Source organism: Pistacia vera, unplaced genomic scaffold, assembly GCF_008641045.1.
Source record: "Pistacia vera cultivar Batoury unplaced genomic scaffold, PisVer_v2 Contig1193, whole genome shotgun sequence".
NCBI lineage: Eukaryota > Viridiplantae > Streptophyta > Magnoliopsida > Sapindales > Anacardiaceae > Pistacia > Pistacia vera.
Window position 1 is genome coordinate 1 of NW_022195241.1, and position 21,006 is coordinate 21,006.

Below are 21,006 nucleotides of genomic sequence, written 5' to 3' on the forward strand. Positions count from 1 at the left end.
TCTGCATTATATTTTATTTTGGTCAGCCTTAAAATTCTTTCATTAAACTATTATAATTTCACGAGGTTTGATTAAATAAAATATAATCCGAGGAAAAGAAAATTAATTAAATCAAACTTTACTCTATTTCCATATTATATTTGCGTATAAGGAAGAAATTACTTGTTACCAAACACCGACCAAATAAAAAAAAAAAAAATCATAATAAATAACAAGTTCAAACTTGATCGGTTATAATAATTAAATATATTTACTCATCAAGTAAACAATTTTCTCCCACCCAAATAATGGTTTAACGACATTATTTATAAAATACTATTTTATTATTCGAATTTATATTCTATTTTCGATTTTGATATCGTTACGACCTCATACCATCATCATTCTTTTCGCCGATCATCATTCAATAAAATTTCTCAAAGTCTACTCTCGTGATCTTGTCAATTGCTGACAATCGAGTGATTAAGGTTTGCACAATTACCTCTTCCATGTCAAATTTCAATTAATCTAAACCACAAAAATACAACCTTATACCACCATAGACTTATCGGCCTCCCATCTTCAAAAATTTTAACAACCTGGACCGAATTTGTTATTTATTCACAGTCGAAATATAAATTTAGATAATAAAATGGTATTTTAAAAGAATAATGCTAGGGAAATCGATTTTTTGCGTCGGAATTTTTTACTGAACAATATGACATCCAATCAGACATGAACACAATGGACAGAAAACACATCTCTCGTGAATGGACGACCGTCCAACATTCACGGATGACCGTCCATACTTTATGGATGACCATTCATCATGAATAGACGAACCCACAAAAATATCAATGGACCTCTGTCCATATTATATGGGCGGGTGTCCATTTACTATAGGCATGGATGCTCGTCAAAAAAATTTTAAAACCAAAATAACTGATGCCTGTCTATCTAATACATATGGGCATCCATATACGATGGACGACCGTCCATATGACCATCCATTGCAATTTAACCCACATTTGAGATTTGCTCCAATATAATACGTCATCTGGAATGCGTCACCATTCTTGTGCCACAACAAAAGCCAATGTCTAGATACAGAGTACCTCTAGTAGATAAAAAAGTGTTTCAAAATGAATATAAATTCAAAACTTATTTTTAGAGGTCAAATTAAGCAGAAGGTCCTATTTTGGCATCGACTTACCAATTAAATTTCACTAATACTCGTAACAATGACCACACAAAAATTGATAAGAAATATGGAGCAAGTGAGTAACCTTTGTAAGAATAATGCGCCGACATATGAAGAAAAAGTCCTTGCAAATGTATAAACATAATGATGATTTGGTCGGTCGCCCATATTAAATAGACCGGTGAATCATTTTATTTTTAAAGTTTTTTAGACGGATGTTCATATAAGATCATTTTGTTTTTAAAATTTTTTAAACGTCTATCTATAATAATGGACATCAATCCATATAATATAGATGAATGTCTATTTATGATGAACAATCATGTATAATATATGAATAATTATTCGTAATTATTAGATGACCGTTCATTTATTAGAGACATATTTCCTGTCCAATATATTTATGTTTAAATGGATGTCATGTCATTCAATAAAAAATATAAAAAATATCAGTGTCAAAAATCAGTGTCCGTAACATTATTGATTTTAAATCTGCGTAGTAGGAAAAGCGTCACTCAACTATTATTTGAGTGGAAAAAGTCATCAACTCAGCAAACTGCTCAGGTAGCACCTCAAATCCTACAACGAAAAGGATTTAAAAGAATATATATATAAAATGATAGTGCGGGCTAAGAATTTCTTCTCATGATTGCTATCGCATTTTTTTATTATTATTATTATTGGTTGATAAATCTTACACGATTCACATTGACATCCACCAAAACAAAACCAATTAAAATAATTCATTGACAACTGCTCCTCAGACGGCAAAGGTCAAGCTGTGGCCACGTTTATATAACTTGTTAATGGAAAATAAGAAAAGACCAATTGGAAATTCTGGAAGAATTAACACGGTTGTTAACCACTATCGGTTTAACTTAATAATAAAAGAGTAAAAAATAGTTTAATAAGTTATAGAGATATTCACCGAAGAGTTTATCTAATAGTCAAACTTTAAAGTTACGAAAGATTAGCTAAATTGTATGCAAACTGATTCAAACACCCCGATAAAAAAAAAAAAAAAAAAAATTGTCACTGTTGTTTTGATAAAACATCTAATTCAATACATAAAAGTAAAGGCAGGAGCTTATCAATTTCCAATGATCACAGTTCTTATGCAACAGTCCTCATTTCAAGTAAATAGTTTTCATTACTCGGAAACAGTTGTTATGATGATCCATTTCATCCGAATCTAAACTGATTGCTGCTGTAAAATGTAGCAACGATATTGGAAATAGAACATGCATGATGTAACCACAGACTCTCTAAACAAAATTTTACAGAAAAGGCGAGTCACCGTACAACATCTACCACTTCAGAAACGGGTTGTTTCTTAAGCATATTAGGTTGGTTGAGCATTCCACCTATAAATAACAAAGCGGAAAATGCGTTACCTACAACCACGCTGGCTCGTAGGAGATGGGTTTCCTCTTTCACTTCCAAAATCATTGCTGCATTCCATTTCAATATCATCTAAACAGAAGGAATTGTTGTTGACACTGGGTTCGGAGCTCGCGTTGCTCCTTGTGGCAAGAGGTGAATCTGAGACACTAATTGTTGTACTTTTTGTGGATCCAGATCTCACACTATACATAGAAGAAGCTGGAATGTTTGTCATTAGAGGCCGCAGATTACCTTGAGTGCTTCTTCTTATATCCTGCATATTGAGAAGCATTTATTTAGTAGCATATATGCAAAATCAATGGAGACAAATAGCAAAAAATGGCACGAGAAAGAACCTGTTGCAATGAATATTATCTGCATAGGTCTAAGAAATATATTTTTTCATCAAGATTCAGATGATGGTTAGTTAGAAGCAAATTGTCTATTATAATTCCATTGATCCTATTAATCAACCCAAGCTAGCATTGTTTAAGCGTCAATGCTATAAAGAAAGCATACCATGTGACGCAAAGCCATATCAAGGGATTTCTTTGAGAGTGATCTTCCAAAGCCAGAGCTGTCAAGGGATGAGGATGATTTCCCAGCAGAATTACTATGGCTGAAGCCATTGTTTCCTTGCTTTGGTGGTGCCAGTTTCCTCATGTTTACCACTCTTTCTACCATTTTGGTTCCCATTAGTCCTGGATTCACATCATCACCACTACTAGCATTTGCTTTACGCACAAAAGGAATGGAACTCCCACTACCATAGACACTACCATTTGGAGTCCTTACTCTAGAAGGAGAGCAAGATTGTTGTCTGCGTCTTCCATTAGAATTAGCCTCCATAGAAGACGGTTGATTATTCTTTGCCACTGGCCTGCCCCGAGAAGCTGAAGCTGGCCGTTCAGGCAATGATGTCTTCAAATTCGGTGGAGCATCAAGTGAGAAACCAGGCATCTCAGAGGGTTTCCAAGGCCTAGATTTTACTGTTGGAGAAGTGCCACGTGATGGAACAGGATTTTTTGAAGTTGTGGAACCTGACTTTGACACTGAAGAAGATCGAACAGGAGGAGCAGATACACTAGGTGCACTTGAAGGGGCTGATGGTCGACGAGTTGGTGTTGCTGATCTTGATGTTGATCTAGAAGTTGGAGTTGCTGATCTTGATGTTGATCTAGAAGTTGGAGTTGCTGATCTTGGTGCTGGTTTAGGAGCCGCTACAGTGGGCCTAGCAGTTGGTGTTGAAGAGCGTGCAGTGGATCTAGCAGGAGTTGAGGATCTCACAGTAGGAGTTGAGGATCTAGCAGGAGTTGAGGATCTCACTGCAGGAGCAGCCGGTTTAGAGGAAGGCAAGGTGGCCCTTGAAGTAGGAGTTGAGGATCTTGAAGGCTTAGCTATTGTGGTCAAAGTTGGCCGCCCAGTTGGTGTTGCAGCTCTAGTAGTAGAAGTTCGACCACCAGATGATGATGGCCTTCTGTTGCCAGTACCTGAAGAGTCTAGTCCAGATGGCACGGTCAGATTCTTAGATGCTACGTTACTCCTTGAAGCAGGTTCTTCCTGAACATTAGGTAGCTGCAACACCAAGGCAATATGAATTTACAAGCTATGACAAATTGTAAACTACAATTTTCAAGTCATGTACAACAAAAAGACAATGCCATATATCACTAGAACTTGACAAGTGTAAAAACCGTAATAAATATGCAAACATGATCAGATAACACTGATTGACAAGGCTTGAAAGCAAACAGTACATAAAGTAAAGGTTCTTACCCTTGATTTCAAAGCAGTTGGACGAGCATTAGACATCCCAATTTGACTCATTTTGGTTTTCTGTGATTCCATCTCCAAAGAAGGAAACAGTGGGGTACCAGGTGGTGTAAGAAGCCTGAATGCAGAGTAAATTTAGCATTAGTATTAAGCTAGAGGGCAATATTTTCCAGAAACTATCATGGAAATACAATATTAACAGAGCCCTTTACAATCACAAAAATGTCAAACCCATGTATCTGCGTTAAATTTTCATCAAAGAATCAAATCTGTACAAAACCAACTTCATTCACTATTGTCATAACATGAACCGAGAAATTAGATTGTGACAAATTCATTGAAGAATCGTCAAAAAAATAAAGTTATTCTATGCAAAATTTAGAATTACAGCCTAATCATTGGTGAAGAAACTCGCAGGCTTCCACCATTAGATCCATGTTCATTTCTAATATATGAAAATAAGGTCTTTATTTTGTTTGTCCAATATTTAGCAACATATACTTTGAAATCAAGCAAATCACACTGGACAGGTAAGGGGAGAAAAAAAAAAAAGTAATTGATACGTGTCATGAACCCCGAAGTTGTTTCTTCAAAGAAAGTCTTCATCTTTTTTTTTTTTTTTTTTTTTCTAACACCGTTCACTCTTCACTTTTCCACCTAAAATTGCAATGTTATTAATCAAGTCTATAACTATTAACACAAAGTATGTCATCATGAGAAATGAAGGTGAATGCTTTAGTTCTAATAAGGAAACACAAACAATAACCTTCCTGAGTTAATTAACTAACTATAGTACCTTTACATAACAAAGCAATCAGCTAATCTATAATGGGTTTCTAACTTGAAGGAACAGATTATTATAGAAACGTTACCACATCATAATCAGTTTATCATTCCCGAATTCAAAAAATTATCAGCAGCGGTCTTCCGAGTCGGAACAGACGACATAATCTCGATATAGGAGATCCTCTCATTATTAAGAGCTGGTCATACAACATCAACAAATGAATCCAGTAACATAAACAAACACCTTGATCATACTAAACTAGATATCTTCAAAAGCCAAAATCTAGCAAGGAAGCAAAACAACGACACCGTACCTAGAGGAGTGCTGTTACTATTGATGTTGTCAGAGTTGTGAAAAGAAGAGATTACTTTTCTCCTTCTCGCTTCTCTCATTTCAAAACAAAGCCAGCTCCTCGTCTCTTTCTTTCATCACCATCTCGATTGTTTCTTTTTCTCTTCTTCCAGATAAATCTTCTTCTAAACTCCTATCCCTATTTACTTTCAAATACAAACACAAATAGAAAGGCGTAGATCTAGAGCTACAACAAATGATCTTCAGAAACGTAGTTCAAAAGAAGTGATATCAGCTGATGTTTAAAAAGTAAGAATGAAAATGGAGGGAGGGTAAGAAGACAAGTGGCACTGTTTGTGTTGAAGGAGATGGATTGGGGAGCAGGGAGTTGAGGAGATGGTTCGTCGAAGTTTGACAATGCAGCCTCTGAGCCTTGAAAGTATTCAGAAATTTATTTTTTAAAAGAAGATGACGCGGGAAATGATCGACATGGCGGAATTTGAAACTTGGCTGTGCAAAGCTCTTGAAAATGACTTGAAAAAAGTGCTTATTCACGAAATTGCCATTTTGTTTATGCTAGTTTTGGAAAATTAATATGAAGTACTGAATTTGATTTCTAATTTAAAATATAATTTCTCATAAATTAAAATGATTTTTTAATTTAAATTTATAATTTAGTTTCAAAATTGGTATGAAAACATTATTGAGTTTTGATAATTTAATTAATGGCAATCTAATGATTAAGATATAATGGTAATTTTATTGTGTAATAATCAGACGTTGAAAATTAGAGAAAACCTTCTTACCCGTCACATGCACCATATGAAAGGGCAGGGTGAGAAAAGAACAAGAATTCAAACTTGGACTTTTGAGATGCTGAGATTTAAACTGGGCTGTTGATTTCTCGAGATGTAGGACTCTTAATCCGACGGTCCCTATTGAATGAGTAATTAAGGGCACTACACCACAATCAAGTGGGCCTCGAGAATCGTGGTTTAAATTTGGTGCCCGACTGAGCTGAGTAACGACTCCTTCATTTGAGCGCCCCAATTTTGCTTCAGTTCATCAGTCAATTTTTGATAGAACCCTACCCTAGTTTACCTTCCTTTTGAAATCTCTTTATAATTAACTCATTTTAAAACCCACCTATAAAAACTTTATTTCACTAGATTTTCTTCTACTATATGCCTATATAATATAATTTAAGTCCTTAATACTTGATTTTGCATTAACCATTCGCACATGAGAAATATGAAGAGATTTAAAAGTCACTGATTATGAAAGTATTTGATTAAACAAAGAAAGAAAAATAATGTTTAAAGTGGTTCAGATGCTCACAAGGCGAATCCTACGTCACTTATATTGTATTAATGAGTGAAGTCAGGTCACGTTTAACGAATGAGTTATAGTTTTTGAGAATACGAAGAGAGAAAGAGAGAGAGAGAGAGAGAGAGAAGCTTTCCTAGAATGAAATTTAGCTAATCCCACAAATGAAAAAATTCCTCTATTATATTAGGATGAACAAGGTAATGATTACTAAATCTGAAAATGAGATAGATGTTGTGCAAATCCATCTCGCTTTTCATTGCTTACCTACCCAATGATTTTCTCGACTGTATAAAGATTAGGCATATGGATCACTTCCACCCATTCGTCAATCTGACGTATACTTAATATGCTGGCATGAGTATGCCGCTCATATTATCACGTAACGTGATTGTATCTTTCTTAGTTTTAACCACCTATATGATAAGGCTTTTGCGTCAATCCTACTTTTGTAGGGAACACATTAAAGGTAAATTCAACAAATTAATGTCTGTATGCTATTCAGAGCATGGCAATTGGACGGGCCCCTATGATTTGAGAAGGAAGATTTTTGATCAATCGGCGCTCTGAGCTCTGACAGGCTTGGTCCAGGGGGATTGATGTATAAATAAAATAAAAATAGGATACCAATTATAAGCCGCAATTAAAGAGCGATTGTGGACATGAATTGATGTAGCCGTTTGCATTAATTATACCCACATGAGACCAAGATGCCAACAGTCGCTATCACTTTTCAGGTTATTAGACACTTAACAGAAGCAAATTGTGAACTGGACTCACTTCAGAGAATTCAATTGTACATCTGTGCCTATGCCCCACGCTTAACTCGCATTCAAATGTTTGAAATTTTATTGGCTGAAACGACTTCCAACCTATCAAAGTTTGGCATGAATGATACCTGAAAGATTTAAAAATGATAAACAAATATCTATATCATATGCTGTTAGATATTTGTATTTGTTAAAGACAGTATAATAATTTTATTTACAGTTACAAAATTTTAATTTTTAAATTTTTTTTTCGTATCCATTCTCACTTCAAGTTGGTTTGCACACCTTCTTGCACATCGATCGATTTTTGATCGAATTTAGTATTTTTTTGTAAAGTTTGGTGATAAACAGGTGACACTGGCCCTTGCTGGCGCGCGTTGAGAATAAAATCGGTAGGTATTTCAGTCTTGTCACCATTTTTGTCTTTAAAAATAGAAATTTTCTAACAAAAATGACAGAAAGTGGGTGTTTGCATTTCCAAAACCTTTAGGTACCACTTATCATATACAGCAAACTTTGGTATGTGTAAGTCATTCCCTCATTCTAATTCAAGTATAAGGTTATCCATATATGTCACATTTGTAACATGGACTAAAAAGCATTTATAGAGTTAAATTAAGCTTTACTATTATAAATTATAGTGTCTTTGGATAGAGACAAGTGTAAATGTCTATGTTTAAATCATTATACAGAATGCGAGTGTGATGACATGTGAATTAGCAGGCACATGGGAAGGGATGGGCATGTGGGTTGTCACATTACTGGGTCTAGAATTTTCCATGATTGATGAGTGTTCTGTCAAGGATATCTTATACAAAAAGCACATCAAAGATGCATTGAAATTTTTTTTCTCATGGGGTCAGGTTCATTTCCGCAAGTATTTCACAAATTACCATGAAATTAATTTGTCAAATCAACACGAAAAACCTTCACTTTCTTGTAACGATCGCCTTCACTCATGGCCCATAAAACGGGCCACCGAATTCCGTAAGGGAGCCCAAAAGAAATGACCGTAAACCATAGGTTCTAATTTTTTTTTTTAATAATTTAGGTATCCGAACACGATTGTTAGTCCAGTCTGTCTAATTCTTAAGGTTACGAAACATCCTATAAGTCCAATGGATTAAAGTAATTGCCAAATATGTATAAATGCCATTACTGCGATTCAAATACAAGATCCCTAGATATATCTAACCAGTGGCTAAAGGGTTTGTCATCCGACCACCAGGAGAAGGTCACATGATCTACATTGGAGCATTCAGGACATAGTTTATCTAAGTTTCGGAAGCCACAACTACAATTTTAGGAAACTTATACGTATTTAATGGATTTTCAAAACATATGTTGTACCACATCAATAAAATAAAAAGTTATCATGTACATTGACGTTAAGTGATTAGAAAAATAAAACGGTCATATATTAGCCATCATTGTCGACCAAATGTGGCCAAAGGTTTGGCTGGAAAAGGCCAAATCGTCGCACTGCCAGTCAGATCCAGCCGATAGTTAATACCATTACGCCAGTTTCTGACCACCTTCCAAACGGTTGTCGCAATATACAATGTGGGTGGGGTGAAAGTGTTTTGTCAATTTATAAAACTTTTTGTTAGGGGATGATATGACCAGAAAGGCTAGATCGACAGCAGATCGAGTACGACTGGTTAGCATCAGTCAGTGGAGCCATTACGCCAGATTCCAGCCATCTTCCGACGGTGGTTGTCGACATCTGACAAATGTGGGTGAATGAAGGTGTTTTTGTCAATTTATAAAAAAAATTTGTTCAGAGTGTTTAGTTAAATAACAAAACCTATGGGGGTTTAAATAGTTGAATATATCGGATATGATTTTAAGAATATTGAAACACAACGTGCATTTTTTTCAGAATAGGAATAAAATATTTTGAAAACAGAAGAACAAACGCAACCATAAATTTTCTGCGGGGGGCCGCCCAGAAGAACAATGAAGTTGCATATACGGTCACACTAAGAGAAGTAATCTCAGGAGAAGAAACGATAAAGGAAAACAAATAATCAATATAACAGTAAGTTCTAAGTTAGCCCTTTCCCTTTCAGCAGGATGAACGGACTATTTCTTAGAATGAGTAATGATGTATACGAACAAAATTTCGGATTAGCAACTAACTTCTACAAGGATTTCATTACCAAAATCAACTGAAATTGGAAACCTACCATCTGTTCTAAAGCCATTTGCACAACTTGTAAAATGGCGAAGCTACCAATTAAAAATCCCAGATGCAAGATGCAAGCTTGGAAAATATTATAGAATATAGAGAATATACACTTAAACAAACAGCGGCTAATTAAACATCATCTGCATCACTTCCACCAACTTGGGCTTCTGACTCCCGAGTAATTGCTTCCATCAGGACCAACACCTTAAACCTGCTCCAAATAATACAGCTTCAAAAACATGGAAAAGCTTAATTTGAACCAAAGGAGACAGTGACTAATACTTTCAAGAATAAATTTTCCTTCCTTGTATTTCTGGATTTTTCTCTTGTCAGTTTCCTGAAATTGGTAACAACAACTTCAGAATGAAAAACTATCTATGTCATCTACAATGTTTCAGGTAAAAAAACCGAAATCTCAGCTCATGAATCGATCAAGATCTTACATATTTCCACACTACAATTGAGCCACAGCAACACAGAATATGTCAACAACAGTGTGCAGTCCAGTCATCATCATTCGCTCTTCCTTCTCACCAACTGTGATTTCACACTGTTATACAAGGGAAAGCGCAATTTACTTGGAGCATTTAATGTGGCTGCATATCAGAATAAGTGTTGGCTTATTTTTTTCTAAGAAAAGAAACAATATCCGGGAAATCATTAATGAACTCTAGAACAGTTTGGGCTTAATCTGCAGCAGTGCTCTAATAGAACCACAAAGTGCTTATTAAAGTAGCATCTCAACAAATAACCCTGTGCTTTCACAGAAGCATAGAGCTTCCAATAGTTCAAACTCATGAAAAACCAGCACTTTTATAATACACACCGGACTTGAAACAGTTTGATGCTAAAAACAAAAATGCATAAGCAAATAACTGTTAATATCATACAAGAAAAAATTTCCTGAAATCAAGCAGCTACAAATGTAATGAATACGGCAAATCAAGGACCACTTACACCTGATTCAAACAGATAAGCCTTTCCATGCCTGCAGTGGAAAGACGGACACACGCAAAAACACAGGGTTAGAACACACTCAAACCAACAATCTGAATTTAAATTGACCACAATACAAAACAAAAACAAAATATTTGCAACGAAACTTAAGTATGATCAGAATGTGAGTTATCTATCAGATTGAAAATAAGGATAAAAGCACTGTCCATATAAAAGCCAATACAGTAATCCATCAAACTCAACCAAAAGCAACATATGTATAATATAGTTATAATAAGAAACTGAAACAATTACAGAAATAACATTGTAAGAAGCAAAAAGATCAATAATAATATGGTGTTATCAAAAACCTTAGAAATTATGTCCTCAGCGACACCGAGATGGACATGGCAGTGCTTACACTAAATTCTTCCTTCAAGAGTAATAAAAAACAGCCCTCCCATGTTTACAATCAATCAGGCACCCGTACTAACGAACCCAGAAATTATATTGAAAAAAGGATCAAAACAGATCGAGTATAATGTTGGTACAGTGTGGATATGTGTAACGATTGTTTTTGTAAGTGAAAGTGAAAAAAATGAATAGATAGAACATGGCATTGATTCGATTCGACTGATTTACCAAAAGTTACAGAGATTACAGAGAAATTACCAAAAAAAAAACAAAAAAAAAAAAAGTAACAGATTGGACATGTTGAGCCAATAGTTTGGCTCTTTTTTACATCTCTGCATTGAAAAGTTGCTTCTGAGATTCTGACTCGAGATGACTCTTTTTTCTAGGCCTCATCAGTAACGACACTGGGCAGTGGGCACCTTATTTTTCTAGAATTCTTAATTATTTTAAATTCGGTATTTCTAGAATGTTAAAAAAAATTCTGAAGACACGATCAATAATCATCCTTTCTTTACGAAGCTTCCTTAAAGCCCATCACTCTAGGTAACATGTTCGATTAATTATCTGTGAATAACTGTGTAGTTTAAAGAAACATTTAGATGTATTATTTAAAGTTTTGAATTAATTTTGAATTCGGGTGTCTTATATCCATTACTATAAAAAAGGTCGTTTTAAACCCTTTTCTATTGATATTCCAAGATATATGAAGAGATTAATATATTGAAGTGGGCGTAAACCAACAAAAACACCCCATCAATTAAAAAAAAAAAAAAAAAAAAAAATTCAATTAATCATAAAAACAAAACTTTTCTGCACATTTGCTCTTAACTATTATATAATCGCGGGATGGGTTTGTGGTCCAGCCAGGAGATTGTGTCAACCACTGTCCAAAAGTTTATGACGGTTCGATAATACCATTAATTATCCTCGTCAGGAGTACAAAGGCCAGGGTAACTGGACACTGCTTTTGATTAGTCCATCTATCCAAAGAAGTGAACTTCGGATCCTTCAATCATCAACCAATTCTTCGTGTATATTCTGAGGTTTGTTCGTCAAAATTGAAAGAAAGTGTTAAGAGTTAGAACCTATTTTGATGAATCTAAACATGGATATGGTAGAAGAAATAAAGAATTGTAGTGTTGGAATGGATGAGGTCGAAATTGTGGCAGCAAAGGGCTAGCCGCGGTAGAAGGAAAAGCTGACCGCGGCTACGGGAGAAAATTAAGCTCTGAAAAAATTCCAGAAGCTGGCTGCCTCGGCGTGCGCTAAAGAGAAGCGCAGAACGTGAAAGAAGGAATGGCCGTCGCGGCGAAGAAAAGTTATGCCACGGCCTAGGAATTAAGAGAGAGTTCATCATTCTTGAAAATTGTGGCCAAACCTGAGCTAGGAAACACCAACTCACTCTGAGTTAGGGTTAATAAGTAAGAACAATGTAATCCCCAGGTATGATAAATTCACAGATATACCCTTGAGATTTCAAAAATAATAAAAATCCTTATCTCATCGAGTTTTGGTGTTAAAGGAATGTTACTTGGTATATTTTCGAACTCATAACCGTCTAAATTTTAATGATTCACTAATAGTTCCCTAAGTCGGATAAATTTTTGTTATTCGATTTTGATCATACCTCACAGGATTTATATCTTTTTAACATCTCAAGTTATTAAATCAAAACTTCCATGGCTGATGAACTAGTTCGATTTATCCAAAAGAAATAAAAAAGAAGGGGAAAATAACAATCACATCCCTAATGTTTGGGTTAATAAATTTAGGTTTATAAGTTTTTAGCAACATTTTGGTCCTTGTCAGTGTCAGTCACGTTTTGGTCCATATAAATAGCAAAACCTCACTACCTCAGGGACGAAATTGTTACTTAGACCAAACCTTAGCGTCCACCATTTAAAATTACACAGGACTAAAATGTTACTTAGACTAAACCTCAGGGACGAAATTTTATCTATATCAAAAACAGACTTTATCTCTGATTTTCCCTTAACCGTAGAATCTTACAACTGGCATGCTTATGACCATCTGATCCAGCGGACCACGAGTTGTTGGTCCCACATAAAATGGACGGTTCTGATAACATATTATTCATCACCTACTGTAGGTACAATTTCCCACAGATGTTAAAAGGCCTTACCAGACTACCTTGTTCCTCAGATAAAGAAATAACATTCCGGTATCCTTTCGTTAAACCATTTTCATTTCTGAGTTTTTCTCTAGAGAGAAAATGTCTGTAAACAGTGGTGTAACAACTCCAACAATGCAAGAACAAGATTCAACAGAACAAGAACCACCGTCAACTCCACAGACAGACGCGGTTGCTTCCTCCCGTGAAAGAAACTCCTCCATTAACAACAACCCGCCACGTTCCAGCCCTTCTTTCCTCTCTGTGCAACTAAGAGAAGAGACTGGTGCCCTAATAGCTGAGATTATGGAACAAGCGAAGAATAAAATCTTCAAGGCGTTTGATCTTGGCATTTCCTCTGAGAAAAAGAAAGAAAATGCACAAGAAAAAGAAGAAGCTGAGATTCTGGAAAAAGCAAATACTGAAATCTACAAGGCGTTTGGTCTTGTCACCTCCTCACAAGAACAAGAAGAAGATCAGATTAATACTCCTCCGGATCATGAAGCAGACAAGCCATCTCCAAGAAATCTCGACTCAATAAAACCATTAGCAACACTTCAACTGACACCCGAAATGAGCTCTGGTTCAATGTCTTGTCCTTCTCATCCTACAAAAAGGCGCTTGAAGTTCTTTGAAGATGATGATGGTGCCCAACGAAAAAAGAAAAAGATAGAAGAGACTGTCCCTGGAGCAGAAGATGAACAGCCATTTCTTGATTTATCGGCGTATCCATTCTTGAGGGAGGCATTGAAGCTTATAGAGTTTGTCAAAGAATCCATTCCTAATGTGATTGAAAGCTCAAAGTTGAAGGAGTTGGAGGACAAATGGATCTACTTGTGGGAGGAACAGATGCAGCTTTCTTTGAAGCTAAGTGAATTAATCTTGGAGCTGAGGAAGCCGTTCAGTACTGAAGCAATTAACCCATCTTCTCCTAAACCAAAAGGGTCTACTGGTTAGTTGGGAATTATTCTTTCATGATCTTTCTTTCTTTACAGTAAGGTACAAATTAGGGCTCATCTCTGTGATTTGTTTGGTTGAGATTCACCTTGATACTTGGTAGTTCAGTTTGGCCAAAGACTTACCAAAAAAACAAAAAAAAAAAAAGTACAGATTGTGACATGTTGAGCCAATAGTTTGGCTCTTTTTTACATCTCTGCATTGAAAAGTTGCTTCTGAGATTCTGAACTCGAGATGACTCTTTTTTCTAGGCCTCATCAGTAACGACACTGGGCAGTGGGCACCTTATTTTCTAGAATTATTAATTATTTTAATTCGGATTTCTAGATGTTAAAAAAAATTTCTTGAAGACACACGATAATAATCATCCTTTCTTTTACGAGCTCCTTAAAGCCCATCACTCTAGTTAACATGTTCGATTAATTATCTGTGAATAACTGGTAGTTTACAGAAACATTTGATGTTTTATTTAAAGTTTTGAATAAAGTTTATTCGGGTTCTTTATCCATTACTATAAAAAAGGTCGTTTAAACCCTTTTCATAATTGATATTTCCAAGATTATGAAGAGATTAATTAATGAAGTGGCGTAAACAACAAAAACACCCCATCATATTAAAAAAAAAAAAAAAAAAAAAATTCAATTAATCCATAAAAACAAAATTTTCTGCCATTTGCTCTTAACTATTATATCCAGGGCCACCAGATTTTGTCCCAAACAAAATTGACGGTTCTGATAAGACATAATAATCACCTACAAAAGGCCTTACTTTGACTGCTTTTTTCCTTATATCAAAAGAAGTAACTTCCAGGATCCTTACTTAACCATTTTCGTTTCAAAACATATGTTGTACCACATCAATAAAATAAAAGTTATCATGTACATTGACGTTAAGTGATTATGAAAAATAAAACGGTCATATATTAGCCATCATTGTCGACCAAATGTGGCCAAAGGTTTGGCTGGAAAAGGCCAAATCGTCGCACTGCCAGTCAGATCCAGCCGATAGTATACCATTACGCCAGATTCTGACCACCTTCCAACAGTGGTTGTCGCAATATGACAAATGTGGGTGGGTGAAAGTGTTTTTGTCAATTTATAAAACTTTTTTTGTTAGGGGATGGATATGACCAGAAAAGGCTAGATCGACGCCAGATCAGAGTACGACTGGTTAGATCCAGTCAGTAGTGAGCCATTACGCCAGATTCCAGCCATCTTCCGACGGTGGTTGTCGACATCTGACAAATGTGGGTGAATGAAGGTGTTTTTGTCAATTTATAAAAAAAATTTGTTCAGAGTGTTTAGTTAAATTAACAAACCTATGGGGGTTTAAATAGTTGAATATTATAGGATATGATTTTAAGAATATTGAAACAAACGTGCATTTTTTTCAGAATAGGAATAAAATATTTTGAAAACAGGGGAACAAACGCAGCCAAAAATTTTCTCCAGGGGCCGCCCAGAAGAACAATGAAGTTGCATATACGGTCACACTAAGAGAAGTAATTCTCAGGAAGAAGAAACGATAAAGGAAAAACAAATAATCAATATGAAGCATGTAAGTTAGCCCTTTCAGCAGGATGAATGGACTATTTTCTTAGAATGAGTAATGATGTATACGAACAAAATTTCGGATTAGCAACTAACTTCTACAAGGATTTCATTACCAAATCAACTGAAATTGGAAACCTACCATCTGTTCTAAAGCCATTTGCACAACTTGTAAAATGGCGAAGCTACCAATTAAAAATCCCAGATGCAAGATGCAAGCTTGGAAAATATTATAGAATATAGAGAATATACACTTAAACAAACAGCGGCTAATTAAACATCATCTGCATCACTTCCACCAACTTGGGCTTCTGGACTCCCCGAGTAATTGCTTCCATCAGGACCCAACACCTTAAACCTGCTCCAAATAATTCAGCTTCAAAAACATGGAAAAGCTTAATTTCAACCAAAGGAGACAGTGACTAAGTACCTTTCAAGAATAAATTTTCCTTCCTTGTATTTCTGGATTTTCTCTTGTGCAGTTTCCTGAAATTGGTAAACAAAACTTCAGAATGAAAAACTATCTATGTCATGCTACAATGTTTCAGTAAAAAACCGAAATCTTCAGCTCATGAATCGATCAAGATCTTACATATTTCCACCCTACAATTGAGCCACAGCCAACACAGAATATGTCAACAACAGTGTGCAGTCCAGTCATCATCATTCGGTCTTCCTTCTCACCAACTGTGATGTTCACACTGTTATACAGAGGGAAAGCGCAATGTTACTTGGAGCATTTTAATGTGGCTGCATAATCAGAATAATGTTGTTGGCTTATTTTTTTTCTGAAGAAAAGAAACAATATCCGGGAAATCATTAATGAACTTAGAACAGTTTGGCTTAATCTGCAGCAGTGCTCTAATAAGAACCACAAAATGCTTATTAAAGTAGCATCTCAAACAAATAACCCTGTGCTTTCACAGAAGCATAGAGCTTCCAAATAGTTCAAACTCATGAAACACCAGCACTATTATAATACACACTAGACTTGAAACAGTTGATGCCTAAAGAACAAAAATGCATAAGCAATAACTGTTAATATCATACAAGAAAAAATTTCCTGAAATCAAGCAGCTTAAAATGTAATGAATACGGCAATCAAGGACCACTTACACCTGATCAAAGAGATAAGCCTTTCCATGCCTGCAGTGGAAAGACTGGAACACACAAAAACACAGGGTTAGAACACACTCAAACCAAACAATCTGAATTTAAATTGACCACAATACAAAACAAAAACAAAATATTTGCAACGAAACTTAAGTATGATCAGAATGGAGTTATCTATCAAGATTTGAAAATAAGGATAAAAGCAATGTCCATATAAAAGCCAATACAGTAATTCCAATCAAACACAACCCAAAAGCAACATATGTATAATATAGTTAATGATAAGAAACTGAAATAATTACAGAACTCAACATTGTAAGAAGCAAAAAGATTATAATAACATGGTGTTATCAAAAACCTTAGAAATGATGTCCTCAGCGACACCGAGATGGACATGGCAGTGCTTACAGCTATAAATTCTTCCTTCAAGAGTAATAAAAAACAGCCTCCCCATGTTTACAAATCAATCAGGCACCCGTAACTAACGAAACCCAGAAATTATATTGAAAAAATGGATCAAAAACAGATCGAGTATAATGTTGGTACAGTGTGGATATGTGTAACGATTGTTTATTGTGAAGTGAAAGTGAAAAAAGATTAGATAGAACATGGCATTTGATTCGATTCGACTGATCTTACCAGAAGTTACAGAGATTACAGAGAAATTACCAAAAAAAACAAAAAAAAAAAAAGTAACAGGATTGTGACATGTTGAGCCAATAGTTTGGCTCTTTTTTTACATCTCTGCATTGAAAAGTTGCTTCTGAGATTCTGAACTATGACTCTTTTTTCTAGGCCTCACCAGTAACAACACTGGGCACCTTATTTTTCTAGAATTATTAAATTATTTTAAATTCGATATTTCTAGAATGTTAAAAAAATTTCATGAAGACACGATAATAATCATCCTTTCTTTTACAAAGCTTCTTAAAGCCCATCACTCTAGTTAACATGTTTCGTTTAATTACCTTTGAATAACTGAGTAGTTTAAATATATTATTTAAAATTTTAGATTCGAGTTTTTCATCGATTACTAATAGAGATGATTATTGAAACTTTTTTTTAATTAATAAATCTAAGATATAAAAAGATTAATTAAAATGGGTTACAAGAGATTAATTTAATTAAAATGAGCGTAAATTAACAAAAACATCCCATCATATTAAAATAAAAAAAAAAAAAAAAGAGAGAGAAAGAACATGTGTTCAATTAATCCATAAAAATAAAAATTTTCTGCCATTTTCTCTTAACTATTATATCCAGGGCCACCAGATTTTGGTCCCAAACAAAATTGACGGTTCTGATAAGACACTAATCATCACCTACAAAAGGCCTTACTTTGACTGCTTGTTTCCTTATATCAAAAGCAGTAACTTTCCAGGATCCTTAATTAAACCATTTTCGTTTATCTGAGTTTTTCGCTTGAAAGAAAGTGTTAAGAGTTAGAACCTATTTTGATGAATCAAAACCATGGATATGGTAGAAGAAATAAAGAATTGTAGTGTTGGAATGGATGAGGTGTCGAAATTGTGGCAGCAAAGGGTAGCCGCGGTAGAAGGAAAGCTGACCGCGGCTACGGGAGAAAATTAAGCTCTGAAAAAATTCCAGAAGCTGGCTGCCTCGGCGTGCGCTAAAGACGCGAAGCAGAACGTGAAAGAAGGAATGGCCGTCGCGGCGAGAAAAGTTATGCCACGGCCTAGAATTAAGAGAGAGTTCATCATTCTTGAAAATTGTGGTCAAACTGAGCTAGAAACACCAACTCAGTCTGACTTAGGGTATAGATAATAACAAAGTTATCCCCGGGTATGATAAACATAGATATACCCTGAGATTTCAAAAATAATAAAAATCCTTATCTCATCGAGTTTTGGTGTTAAAGGATGTTACTTGGTATATTTTCGAACTCATAACCGTCTAAATTTTATGATTCACTAATAGTTCCCTAAGTCGGATAAATTTTTGTTATCGATTTTGATCATACCTCACAGATTTATTCTTTTACATCTCAAGTTATTAATCAAAACTTCCATGGCTGATGAACTAGTTCAATCTATCCGAAAGAAAAAAAAAGGGGAAAATAACAATCACATCCCTAATGTTTGGGTTAATAAATGGTTTATAATTTTTAGCAACTTTTGGTCCTTGTCAGTGTCAGTCACGTTTTGGTCCATATAAATAGCAAAACCTCACTACCTCAGGGACGAAATTGTTACTTAGACCAAACCTTAGCGTCCACCATTTAAATTATACAGGACTAAAATGTACTTGACTAAACTCAGGGACCAAATTATCTAATCAAAAACAGACTTTATCTCTGATTTTCCCTTAACCGTAGAATCGTACAACTGGCATGCTTATGACCATCTGATCCAGCGGACACGGTTGTTGGTCCCAATAAAATGGACGGTTCTGATAACATATATTCATCACCTACTGTAGGTACAATTCCCCAGATTAAAAGCCTCTACCAGACTACCTTGTTCCTCAGATAAAGAAATAACATTCCGGTATCCTTTCGTTTAAACCATTTTCATTTCTGAGTTTTTCTCTAGAGAGAAAATGTCTGTAAAAGTGGTGTAACAACTCCAACAATGCAGAAACAAGATTATCAGAACAAGAACCACCGTCAACTCACAGACAGACGCGGTTGCTTCCCCCGTGAAGAAACTCCTCCATTAACAACAACCCGCCACGTTCCAGCCCTCTTTCTCTCTCGTGCAACTAAGAGAAGAGACTGGTGCCCTAATAGCTGAGATTATGGAACAAGCGAAGAATAAAATCTTCAAGGCGTTTGATCTTGGCATTTCCTCTGAGAAAAAGAAGAAAATGCACAAGAAAAAGAAGAAGCTGAGATTCTGGAAAAAGCAAATACTGTGTTCTGAAATCTACAAGGCGTTTGGTCTTGTCACCTCCTCACAAGAACAAGAAGAAGATCAGATTAATACTCCTCCGGATCATGAAGCAGACAAGCCATCTCCAAGAAATCTCGACTCAATAAAACCACTATCAACACTTCAACTGACACCCGAAATGAGCTCTGGTTCAATGTCTTGTCCTTCTCATCCCACAAAAAGGCGCTTGAAGTTCTTTGAAGATGATGATGGTGGCCAACGAAAAAAGAAAAAGATGGAAGAGACTGTCCCTGGAGCAGAAGATGAACAGCGATTTCTTGATTTATCGGCGTATCCATTCTTGAGGGAGGCATTGAAGCTTATAGAGTTTGTCAACGAATCCATTCCTAATGTGATTGAAAGCTCAAAGTTGAAGGAGTTGGAGGACAAATGGATCGACTTGTGGGAGGAACAGATGCAGCTTTCTTTGAAGCTAAGTGAATTAATCTTGGAGCTGAGGAAGCCGTTCAGTACTGAAGCAATTAACCCATCTTCTCCTAAACCAAAAGGGTCTACTGGTTAGTTGGGAATTATTCTTTCATGATCTTTCTTTCTTTACAGTAAGGTACAAATTAGGGCTCATCTCTGTGATTTGTTTGGTTGAGATTCACCTTGATACTTGGTAGTTCAGTTTGGCCAAAGAAACCAATAAATTTGCTGATTGTTTTCGAAGCTGTGTACAAAAAGAATGGTGCAAATGATCTCAATGATAATATCAATATGTTTGATCTCAAGCTGAGGAAAGTTTTCAGTACTGAAACAATTAACTCATCTTCTCCAAAACCAAAAGGGTTTACTGGTTAGCTACTTTGGAATTTTTTAATGGTGTTCGCTGATTCTTTTTCATTATCTTTCTTTACATTAATATGCAAATTTCGCCTTCCCTTTATGATTTGTTTGGTTATTAATTCTTACTATATCAATGAAAACACAAACATCTTTGTTACATTCACCTGCAAAATTGTCAAAGTTTAAATCAAGAAATCTAATAATTATCGTCCTATATCAATGAAACGTGTTAATTACATTGAGAATAATAATATGCATAAAAACTTACCAATAATTAGATATCCAATATTCAGAATGCTGAGCTAAAGTATGTGTTGTCTATGTAAACAATTGTTTAATCAGTAAAGGACTTTTTCCCACACAAGGTTTGCCTTAATCACACTTTTCCATCCAAAAAGTTTTAAAATACTATTTTTTACTCAAAATTAATATTCCGTTATTACTCAAAGATGAATCCAGTGGCGAAAATTCTTCAATCACCACCCTTTGAACCTCTGGTCTCCTCTCTACAAAAACTTTCTCAC

At 35.4% G+C, this 21,006-nt stretch overlaps 2 protein-coding genes and 1 pseudogene across 3 annotated transcripts; all 3 read right to left on the minus strand.

The window, feature by feature from the left end:
- Nucleotides 1–2,434: 2,434 nt before the first annotated feature.
- On the minus strand, nucleotides 2,435–4,635 carry LOC116111776 (putative protein TPRXL). 2 transcript variants are annotated; one of them, XM_031397935.1, is made up of 4 exons: nucleotides 4,340–4,633; nucleotides 3,735–4,138; nucleotides 3,083–3,701; nucleotides 2,435–2,837 (listed from the first exon to the last, which is right to left on the minus strand). In XM_031397935.1, the coding sequence occupies exons 1-4, from the start codon at nucleotides 4,409–4,411 to the stop codon at nucleotides 2,571–2,573; spliced, it is 1,362 nt and encodes a 453-aa protein (XP_031253795.1). In that variant the 5' UTR covers nucleotides 4,412–4,633; the 3' UTR covers nucleotides 2,435–2,570. The 2 variants fall into 2 exon arrangements, with proteins under 2 accessions (XP_031253795.1, XP_031253787.1); XM_031397927.1 differs by having other exon boundaries at nucleotides 3,083–4,138; nucleotides 4,340–4,635.
- Nucleotides 4,636–9,716: 5,081 nt separating this feature from the next.
- LOC116111899 lies at nucleotides 9,717–11,101 on the minus strand (annotated as a pseudogene).
- Nucleotides 11,102–15,760: 4,659 nt separating this feature from the next.
- On the minus strand, nucleotides 15,761–17,256 carry LOC116111872 (protein yippee-like). The gene is made up of 5 exons (XM_031398039.1): nucleotides 17,161–17,256; nucleotides 16,806–16,849; nucleotides 16,282–16,390; nucleotides 16,120–16,175; nucleotides 15,761–16,047 (listed from the first exon to the last, which is right to left on the minus strand). The coding sequence occupies exons 1-5, from the start codon at nucleotides 17,254–17,256 to the stop codon at nucleotides 15,963–15,965; spliced, it is 390 nt and encodes a 129-aa protein (XP_031253899.1). The 3' UTR covers nucleotides 15,761–15,962.
- Nucleotides 17,257–21,006: the final 3,750 nt, after the last annotated feature.